Below are 11,394 nucleotides of genomic sequence, written 5' to 3'. Positions count from 1 at the left end.
TTTTTCCTGTTTCGGTTCACTCTTTCTAAAAAAGGAAAAAAGAAAAGAAAAAAAAAAAACTTTTGGCCTCGGGCTAATGAAGACGTGCGCCCTGCAGCCTTGGAGCAGCTCCTTCGCTCGCCTGTTTCTACACGCCCTCCGTCTCTTCCTTGAAAACATTTGCACCACTGTCAGCTTCAGACCACTCCCTCTCAGTGGAAGAAATCAAGGCAGTGGGAGAAGTCGTTGCCGACATATTAATTACAAAAATTTTCAGGGATTAACAACCTGTGCTGCACAAACATTTGCGTGATTCTGTGTAAATAATTGTATAAAAGTTAATTAGTCACACATACTGTAACTCTTCACACGTTTACACCTTTATAGAAATAACTCTTTGAACCAGAGGCAGTGATACTTGTTAACTTGACTTACCTTACCCTTCTCAGAACATACATTTTTTTCCAATAATACATATGATACAGCATGCTAGATATAAATTTTATCATATTTGACAAAATAACAAACAACTCAATGCTGTTAGTTCTAAAAGAAGTGCTGCTCTTGAGCTCACTTACCTGCGGTTCGTACATCCAAATGTCTTCGGGCCGTTCACTGTCTTTAAGCCTCAGTATGTACGCAGAGAACAGCGGTGCACGATGCTGACGGTGGTACAGGCTGGCAAAGTGGTACTGGTTTTTGTGGCGCTGGCATATTGGCTGGTATCCTGCTGCGTTGATGCCAGTTGGTGGAATTTTGTTGTAGAAGAAATCAAGGCAGTTGGAGAAGTCGTTGCCGACATTTTAATTAAACATTTATTCACGGATTAAAAAGCTGTGCTGCACTTGTGTGTTTACCAGTAAGTTAACTTGATTTAAACAAAGAAATGAAGCTCGTCACTCTTATTTGCGTCAAACTGACTGATTGTTTTTCATGACCAGCCTTTGTTGCAGGATTTCCTCTAGGGTCTTCAAGGACATCTGCCTCACAAAGAGGCCCTGAAATCTGGGTTCCAGTCGGAGATCCTTTTCCAAGATCTAATCTCTACCATTGGGATGCTTTCTTTCAACTGCTGCTAATGTGGGGAATCATGGCATCACAGATTGAGAAAGGTCAGATCTGAAAGTTTTCATGTTTGCTTATGCTACAGTACACAAATACATCACATCTCTTCAGCAGGAAAATGTAATGCATTTCTGATGCTGCACAAGGAAGAATTGTAGAAAAATGTATATCTAGTAGATTTAATGAGTTTTGAAACAATATACAATTGAAATGATAGTGGTCTACCCTATTCAATTCTGTCTCAAATCCAAATAAACCCAATTATGTGAAGACATTCGATGGTATTTTTTTTTAAGATTTCCATGGAGAAATTCATAGAAATACTAAATAAAGACTACGTTGACAAACTCACACTGTCTTGTGTACAGGTAAGAGAAACAGCTGCTCTTACACATCACGCAGTGTTTTCATGTTTGCCTGTGCTTTATAAGTGGCACGGGTTGATTTGAAGGACTGAGTACAGGGTGCAGGGAAAACCCTCAGTTCCAGTTGTCATGCTTGATTTGTTTGTCAAAACTGGTGATTTTTCTGCATATTGTGAAGCACCTCTAAAAACATTTTCTATTTTATTTATGGGAGTCAATACGTTCCTGCAATAACCAGAATTGTATTGTTATTCATTGGGTGTACTCTGGGTGTCGTTGTTTTCATATTTAGAGCTGAGGGAGGTAAGTAGGCAGGGAGGTCAAGGTTGTTGTAAGGTGTTTGAACCCGGAAGTGTTTTTGACAGCTCTGGTGCCAAAGTTTGTATGTTATACTCTGCATAATATTAAAGGGTCGTGCAGTAAGTTGTGTCTTGATTTACCGCTGGAAATTGGACATTTATGTTTTGTGGAAAAATTAAAAAAGGGATTATTGTTCTGCGGGTGGAGGAACAGCCTGGAGCCTGAACGCAACGCACAAAACGTCAGCCAGGTAAGTGCAGGGTCAGACACCTTAGGAACCTGAAGTAGGCCTAGCCTAATGGACTTAACAAATATAGAATAACAAAGAGAGAGAGTTGGTATTTTGTATATTTCCTCTGATGATGGCTGCATTTGTGTCAGGCTCATGTTGTCCACTGTGATGTTATCACCTAATTAATTTGCCAATTCATCCCCTGAGAGAAGTTGTTTTTATCAGTGAAAATGCTTTGCTCTATTTTCATCACTTTCGCTGATACTTATGCAACTATAATCTTGCACAATTTGAACACATTACATTTGTTTAGCGTATGAAAGAATACAATTTATACACTAAATTGAATGTAAACAGTTGATGGTATTATCTATTTTCTCTTGTCAAGAGATAGTTTGAGGCATCCTGCAGCATTTTAGCTGTATACTGTCCCTGTGTTGGCAATAGGAAATTCTGTGAATATTATATATATATTAATATTATATATGGACTTATTTGGCAAACCTTCACTCATATAAATGATACAATACAAATAGATGGTTTGCAAAGTAGCATAGCCTCACTGAAGTGTTCTTCAGTACAATAAACTGATTAATAAGGTGTGCATTTAATGTGGTGGTATAAGGAGCAAAATTCAATCACTGTCAGACTGTCAACATCTTCCCTGTGCAGAAGGCCTTGAATTTTCTCAACACCTCATTCTCTAGTTGTTTCCATGGGCCAGAGTTGGAGCCGCCTCGCTGAGGGACAATGTTTGTCAGGGTGAAAGTGGCCTTCCGGTCTTCTTTTGTCTTCTGGTGCACACTAGGGTTGAGGTGTCCCTTGGTGAAGTTGGAGTTCCTGTAGTCCTCAAGCACCGCCTGGCTTTCAATCACATTCTGGTCGACAGGTATGTGGAAAGGTTTCATCTCTGGGTTGGCATCTGAAAGCACCAACTGAGACAGAGAAGGAAGTACACATGTCTGTTTTGATGAAGAGTGTTTTTTGTCTGCTTTTTAAGTCTGTGTATTTAACGATGTGGGCAAAAAAAGTGTATGACTGATTCACTCATGTAGCTTACTAAAGCAGTTTTCCTTTCTGTATTCTGTCACCAGAGAAAGTGTAATATGTGTGAATTCACTTTTGCACTTACAGTCTGGAGGAGGATACTTCTGCTTTACATTAGTGCCCTAGAAATTAACACACTGGCCACAATGACATTTCAATTAAAAGCTAAATTTGTTTTCCTGTCACATCGTCTTGTGTTGCTTTATAATCTACATTCAAATTTCCACTTTGTCTCGTTGGAAATGCAAAACATTTGCGTGATTCTGTGTAAACAATTGTATAAAAGTTAATTAGTCACACATACTGTAACTCTTCACACTTTTACACCTTTATAGAAATAACTCATTGAACCAGAGGCAGTGATACTTGTTAACTTGACTTACCTTACCCTTCTCAGAACATACATTTTTTCCAATAATATATATGATACAGCATGCTAGATATCAATATATCATATTAGACAAAATAACAAACAACTCAATGCTGTTAGTTCTAAAAGAAGTGCTGCTCTTGAGCTCACTTACCTGCGGTTCGTACATCCAAATGTCTTCGGGCCGTTCACTGTCTTTAAGCCTCAGTATGTACGCAGAGAACAGCGGTGCACGATGCTGACGGTGGTACAGGCTGGCAAAGTGGTACTGGTTTTTGTGGCGCTGGCATATTGGCTGGTATCCTGCTGCGTTGATGCCAGTTGGTGGAATTTTGTTGTAGAAGAAATCAAGGCAGTGGGAGAAGTCGTTGCCGACATTTTAATTAAACATTTATTCACGGATTAAAAAGCTGTGCTGCACTTGTGTGTTTACCAGTAAGTTAACTTGATTTAAACAAAGAAATGAAGCTCGTCACTCTTATTTATGTCAAACTGACTGATTGTTTTTCATGACCAGCCTTTGTTGCAGGATTGCCTCGAGGGTCTTCAATGACATCTGCCTCACAAAGAGGCCCTGAAATCTGGGCTCCAGTCGGAGATCCTTTTCCAAGATTTACTCTCTACCATTGGGATGCTTTCTTTCAACTGCTGCTAATGTGGGGAATCATGGCATCACAGATTGAGAAAGGTCAGATCTGAAAGTTTTCATGTTTGCTTATGCTACAGTACACAAATACATCACATCTCTTCAGCAGGAAAATGTAATGCATTTCTGATGCTGCACAAGGAAGAATTGTAGAAAAATGTATATCTAGTAGATTTAATGAGTTTTGAAACAATATACAATTGAAATGATAGTGGTCTACCCTATTCAATTCTGTCTCACATCCAAATAAACCCAACCCGAAGACATTCGATGGTATTTTTTTAAAGATTTCCATGGAGAAATTCATAGAAATACTAAATAAAGACTACGTTGACAAACTCACACTGTCTTGTGTACAGGTAAGAGAAACAGCTGCTCTTACACATCACGCAGTGTTTTCATGTTTGCCTGTGCTTTATAAGTGGCACGGGTTGATTTGAAGGACTGAGTACAGGGTGCAGGGAAAACCCTCAGTTCCAGTTGTCATGCTTGATTTGTTTGTCAAAACTGATGATTTTACTGCATATTGTGAAGCACCTCTAAAAACATTTTCTATTTTATTTATGGGAGTCAATACGTTCCTGCAATAACCAGAATTGTATTGTTATTCATTGGGTGTACTCTGGGTGTCGTTGTTTTCATATTTAGAGCTGAGGGAGGTAAGTCGGCAGGAAGGTCAAGGTTGTTGTAAGGTGTTTGAACCCGGAAGTGTTTTTGACAGCTCTGGTGCCAAAGTTTGTATGTTATACTCTGCATAATATTAAAGGGTCGTGCAGTAAGTTGTGTCTTGATTTACCGCTGGAAATTGGACATTTATGTTTTGTGGAAAAATTAAAAAAGGGATTATTGTTCTGCGGGTGGAGGAACAGCCTGTAGCCTGAACGCAACGCACAAAACATCAGCCAGGTAAGTGCAGGGTCAGACACCTTAGGAACCTGAAGTAGGCCTAGCCTAATGGACTTAACAAATATAGAATAACAAAGAGAGAGAGTTGGTATTTTGTATATTTCCTCTGATGATGGCTGCATTTGTGTCAGGCTCATGTTGTCCACTGTGATGTTATCACCTAATTAATTTGCCAATTCATCCCCTGAGAGAAGTTGTTTTTATCAGTGAAAATGCTTTGCTATATTTTCATCACTTTCACTGATACTTATGCAACTATAATCTTGCACAATTTGAACACATTACATTTGTTTAGCGTATGAAAGAATACAGTTTATACACTAAATTGAATGTAAACAGTTGATGGTATTATCTATTTTCTCTTGTCAAGAGATAGTTTGAGGCATCCTGCAGCATTTTAGCTGTATAGTGTCCGTGTGTTGGCAATAGGAAATTCTGTAAATATTATATATATATTAATATTATATATGGACTTATTTGGCAAACCTTCACTCATATAAATGATACAATACAAATAGATGGTTTGCAAAGTAGCATAGCCTCACTGAAGTGTTCTTCACTACAAGAAATTGATTAATAAGGTGTGCATTTAATGTGGTGGTATAAGGAGCACAATTTAATCACTGTCAGACAATTATTTTTATTTGAAGGTGTTCAATTTTGTTTATACTGTGCAAATCAAGTATTATGAATGATACTGTAGTATATTGTACATTTCTGTGTTACCAGTAATAGCTTGGTATTTAGTCAGTTTGCTTACTGGTTCAACCAACATGAAATGAACATATAAAATCAAAAGCAGGCTCCTCTTTTTACATACTTCATTGTGTTTTATTGAAAAGTCACACAGTTAATGAATATGTTAAAAGATGAAATTAACAAGAGGGAAATGTTGATTTTACAAGATCAATCCACGCAGAAAATACTTTTATATAACCACAATATAATGATCATGTCCTCAATCAGTGAAGTGACAGTAAGTTTCTAGGGAAGGGGAGAAACTCTGGTTAAGTGTTCTGCTGTACTTGGTGACAGCAGTCATAACAATTAACATTTGATTTTAACAAGGAGCTGAAGCCCTTTATTTCTGACAGTGGCCATCAAACAGACTTATGGACATGCCCAGCCTTTGTGCCAGGATATCCTCCAGAGTCTGTAAAGGCATCGGCTTCACATCATAGCCCCGTACATCTTTCTTCGCTTTGACATCAACTGGCACGATCTCCTCTCCGCTGTCTGGGTCGTTCCTTCCTACGGCAGCATATGTGGGGAAAAACATCTGCACAGACTCAGGAAGTTTAGCTTTGAATGAAGGGCAGCAGTACGCGGACCACATGTACTCGGGAACAGACACCCTGCCATTAATCCAGTGTGCTCCCGACTTGAAAGGCATGGCCCCGGTGATAACGTACATCTCCCCTGTGCAGTAGGTCTTGAATTTTTTCAACACATTTTCCTCCAGTTGGCTCCATGGGCCAGAGTTGGAGCCGATTCGCTGAGGGACAATGTTTGTCAGGGTGAAAGTGGCCTCCTGGTCTTCTTTTGTCTTCTGGTGCATACTAGGGTTGAGATGGCCCTTGGTATAGATGGACTCACTGTAGTCCTCAAGCACCGCCTGGCTTTCAATCACATTCTGGTCAACAGGCGTGTCGAAAGGTTTCATCTCTGGGCTGGCTTTGGAAGACGCCAACTGAGACAGAGAAGGAAGTACATATGTCTGTTTTAATGAAGAGTGTTTTTTTGTCTGCTTTTTAAGTCTGTGTATTTAACGATGTGGGGAAAAAAAGTGTATGACTGATTCACTCACGTAGCTTACTAAAGCAGTTTTCCTTTCTGTATTCTCTCTCCAGAGAAAGTGTAATATGTGTGAATTCACTTTTGCACTTACAGTCTGGAGGAGGATACTTCTGCTTTACATTAGTGCCCTAGAAATTAACACACTGGCCACAATGACATTTCAATTAAAAGCTAAATTTGTTTTCCTGTCACATCGTCTTGTGTTGCTTTTAAATCTCCATTAAAATTTCCACTTTGTCTTGTTGGAAATGCAAAACATTTGCGTGATTCTGTGTAAACAATTGTATAAAAGTTAATTAGTCACACATATTGTAACTCTTCACAGTTTTATACCTTCATATAAATAACTCATTGAACAAGAGGCAGTGATACTTGTTAACTTGACTTACCTTGCCCTTTTCAGAACATAAATTTTTTCCAATAATATATATGATACAGCATGCTAGATATCAATATATCATATTAGACAAAATAACAAACAACTCAATGTTGTTAGTTTCTAAAAGAAGTGCTGCTCTTGAGCTCACTTACCTGCGGTTCGTACATCCAAATGTCTTCGGGCCGTTTACTGTCTTTAAGCCTCAGTATGTACGCAGAGAACAGCGGTGCACGATGCTGACGGTGGTACATGCTGGCAAAGTGGTACTGGTTTTTGTGGCGCTGGCATATTGGCTGGTATCCTGCTGCGTTGATGCCAGTTGGTGGAATTTCTTTGTAGAAGAAGTCAAGGCAGTGGGAGAAGTCGTTGCCGACCTCTCCAACGACCAAGCCACCGAACCAGGGTAGGAGAACAAACAGAGCTCCTATGGCAGGCTGCAGCAAAGTCCTTTGAGACATCCTGTGTAACAGAGGAGCAGCTGTACAGGCACACAGATTTGTTTAGCTTAAAGTCAAAAATCAAATGTACAGGCTGAGAAGAAGGTTTCCTCTTATTTATACTGAAAGCAGAAACTCTTGGGCAACAGTTCTGACCCACCCACTACCCCCGCTTACTGTCCAACTTCCCCTGCTCATCAGCAGTCAGGCTGCATTCTGGGAAACAATAGTTTGCATATACTTTTTTTTCTTTGACTTGTTTCAAATCTTTCATTTTTGGTAATTGTGGTGAGGTGAGGAAATTAATGACCTGGACACTTGTTCATGTCCAAATAGAACACCTGTATTTCATGTATATTCCAGAGATAGCAGACATCCTTTAGTTAGACCATGTTGGTCTGCTGACACACAACACTCTGACAATATTTAGGTCAAAAATAAAATGTGTTACAGGAACTGACGGAGCAGTTTCTTGCTGGCTTGTTGTCTTGTCTTCGTTCTATGCAGGACAAAAAGTCCTCTTCAAGTGCTGAAGTGATGCGTCCCTGCAGAGAGTCTGCCCCCGGCTTTATCACCTGCTGTCTAAAATATTGAACCATCAATGGAGACTTAGAGATGTCGAATATACATGAGTACCTGGCGTGATGCATAGCTGTGTATGGACTGGAGTGAGATGTTTGAACTGCTGGAGATTCAAACACTAATTTTGATGACCACAGTATAAAAGAATCTCCAGTTTTTTGATAATGCTAAATTCACTGTCTTCAGGAATTTTAAGTTTGCAGAAAATCTAAACATTTGGGGAGGAAGCAAACTGATGCACACTGCAGATAACAGCTCGGAGGTAGAGTTTAGACCATGATGTGCATATCTAAATGAGTAATATTACTGATAATCCTGTTTAGCATCAATACGAACAACATTGGTATTCACAAAAAAACATAAAGATCGGTCTCATCTTAGCTCATCGGTGGATGTGCTCTCTGCTTCACTGCTGTTGTTGTGGGCATGTGCGAAGAAACCACAAAGTTAATTGAATCATTTTTCAAAACATTTTTACATGCATGCATGTGATTCGATATAGTTATTTAGTTTATTTGGAAGGTGTAAATCAGAAATGTTACACATTTCAAAACACCTGCCAGAACTTATGGTGATTTTCTGGACACCGGCTTAAATTCCCTACAAAATATAGACATTTATAATATATAAGATACAAAAAACATGAACATTGCCTGAACATTTGGTCTTAACTTTACTGCCTTATAAGGAGACATTCCAGGACAAAAGGACGTGTAATGTAGCTCAATGAAATACAGAAGTTAGACTGTATGTCATGGCCATCTAGTGAGGACTTCGGGCTATGACACCTGATAACACAAACTAATCAAGGTTGAGTCTGTGAAACTGTTTGGACTGTGAGTATTGAGTCGTAGTTGTGATGAGGTGTAATCATTTGTGAATGGCTGGGAATTACCAGAGTCTTAGTTTCCACAGAGAGGAGGGCTGCTCAGCGTTATACTTTTAATAGTGTCAGCTCGTTTCCCATCTTCTGTATTTTGGCTTGTTTTCCTGACTCAGTGGCTGGAGAGTTTGTTTTTGAACATTATGAAAGAGAAGAAGAGTTAATACAGTCCGTCAGTGTCCACTTTAACGCTATGTACTTTTGTTCAGGTGTTTGTGTTTATCATCTTTTATTAATGACATTTGATGTATGATCTTCAACCCAGAAGCTGCTTGTTTCATCGTCAACTGTTTTCGAAAAAAGTAGCACATAGTTACAACATAAAACCACTTTATCAAGTTACATTTACTCACTAAGGTAATTATTGCTCTTTTCTTTACTTTTTTCCTGTTTCGGTTCACTCTTTCTAAAAAAGGAAAAAAGAAAAGAAAAAAAAAAAAAACGTTTGGCCTCGGGCTAATGAAGACGTGCGCCCTGCAGCCTTGGAGCAGCTCCTTCGCTCGCCTGTTTCTACACGCCCTCCGTCTCTTCCTTGAAAACATTTGCACCACTGTCAGCTTCAGACCACTCCCTCTCAGTGGAAGAAATCAAGGCAGTGGGAGAAGTCGTTGCCGACATATTAATTACAAAAATTTTCAGGGATTAACAACCTGTGCTGCACTTGTGTGTTTACCAGTAAGTTAACTTGATTTAAACAAAGAAATGAAGCTCGTCAGTCTTATTTGTGTCAAACTGACTGATTGTTTTTCATGACCAGCCTTTGTTGCAGGATTTCCTCGAGGGTCTTCAAGGACATCTGCCTCACAAAGGGGCCCTCAAATTTGGGTTCCAGTCAGAGATCCTTTTCCAAGATTTACTCTCTACCATTGGGATGATTTCTTTCCACCGCTGCTAATGTGGGGAATCATCGCATCAAAGATTCAGAAAGGTCATATCGGAAATGTTTCATGTTTGCTTATGCTACAGTACACAAATACATCACATCTCTTCAGCAGGAAAATGTAATGCATTTCTGATGCTGCACAAGGAAGAATTGTAGAAAAATGTATATCTAGTAGATTTAATGAGTTTTGAAACAATATACAATTGAAATGATAGTGGTCTACCCTATTCAATTCTGTCTCAAATCCAAATAAACCCAATTATGTGAAGACATTCGATGGTATTTTTTTTTAAAGATTTCCATGGAGAAATTCATAGAAATACTAAATAAAGACTACGTTGACAAACTCACACTGTCTTGTGTACAGGTAAGAGAAACAGCTGCTCTTACACATCACGCAGTGTTTTCATGTTTGCCTGTGCTTTATAAGTGGCACGGGTTGATTTGAAGGACTGAGTACAGGGTGCAGGGAAAACCCTCAGTTCCAGTTGTCATGCTTGATTTGTCTGTCAAAACTGATGATTTTACTGCATATTGTGAAGCACCTCTAAAAACATTTTCTATTTTATTTATGGGAGTCAATACGTTCCTGCAATAACCAGAATTGTATTGTTATTCATTGGGTGTACTCTGGGTGTCGTTGTTTTCATATTTAGAGCTGAGGGAGGTAAGTAGGCAGGGAGGTCAAGGTTGTTGTAAGGTGTTTGAACCCGGAGGTGTTTTTGACAGCTCTGGTGCCAAAGTTTGTATGTTATACCCTGCATAATATTAAAGGGTCGTGCAGTAAGTTGTGTCTTGATTTACCGCTGGAAATTGGACATTTATGTTTTGTGGAAAAATTAAAAAAGGGATTATTGTTCTGCGGGTGGAGGAACAGCCTGTAGCCTGAACGCAACGCACAAAACATCAGACAGGTAAGTGCAGGGTCAGACACCTTAGGAACCTGAAGTAGGCCTAGCCTAATGGACTTAACAAATATAGAATAACAAAGAGAGAGAGTTGGTATTTTGTGTATTTCCTCTGATGACGGCAGCATTTGTGTCAGGCTCATGTTGTCCACTGTGATGTTATCACCTAATTAATTTGCCAATTCATCCCCTGAGAGAAGTTGTTTTTATCAGTGAAAATGCTTTGCTCTATTTTCATCACTTTCACTGATACTTATGCAACTATAATCTTGCACAATTTGAACACATTACATTTGTTTAGCGTATGAAAGAATACAGTTTATACACTAAATTGAATGTAAACAGTTGATGGTATTATCTATTTTCTCTCGTCAAGAGATAGTTTGAGGCATCCTGCAGCATTTTAGCTGTATAGTGTCCGTGTGTTGGCAATAGGAAATTCTGTGAATATTATATATATATATATATATATATATATATATATATATATATATATTATATATGGACTTATTTGGCAAACCTTCACTCATATAAATGATACAATACAAATAGATGGTTTGCAAAGTAGCATAGCCTCACTGAAGTGTTCTTCACTACAAGAAATTGATTAATAAG

The 11,394-nt window shown here is 38.8% G+C and overlaps 1 protein-coding gene across 1 annotated transcript; it reads right to left on the bottom strand.

Annotated features, from left to right (window-relative positions):
* Window positions 1-5,537: 5,537 nt before the first annotated feature.
* LOC138211057 (endonuclease domain-containing 1 protein-like) lies at window positions 5,538-7,602 on the bottom strand. Its single transcript, XM_069170635.1, has 2 exons — window positions 7,239-7,602; window positions 5,538-6,600 (listed from the first exon to the last, which is right to left on the bottom strand). Exons 1-2 carry the CDS (start codon window positions 7,542-7,544, stop codon window positions 5,992-5,994), a joined length of 915 nt encoding a protein of 304 aa, XP_069026736.1. The 5' UTR covers window positions 7,545-7,602; the 3' UTR covers window positions 5,538-5,991.
* Window positions 7,603-11,394: the final 3,792 nt, after the last annotated feature.

This window comes from Embiotoca jacksoni, unplaced genomic scaffold (genome assembly GCF_022577435.1).
Source record: "Embiotoca jacksoni isolate LCO1_2020_lvr unplaced genomic scaffold, fEmbJac1.0.p SCAF_5, whole genome shotgun sequence".
Classification (NCBI taxonomy): domain Eukaryota; kingdom Metazoa; phylum Chordata; class Actinopteri; family Embiotocidae; genus Embiotoca; species Embiotoca jacksoni.
Note: the sequence above shows the minus strand (reverse complement) of the source record. Positions and strands in the feature narration are given on the sequence as shown.

Excerpts from the sequence above, each read along its gene's own strand:
- LOC138211057 (XM_069170635.1), bottom strand. The coding sequence starts at position 7,544 with ATGTCTCAAAGGACTTTGCTGCAGCCTGCCATAGGAGCTCTGTTTGTT. Across the intron at positions 6,601-7,238 it reads TTTGGATGTACGAACCGCAG|TTGGCGTCTTCCAAAGCCAG; the intron begins GTAAGTGAGCTC and ends TCTCTGTCTCAG.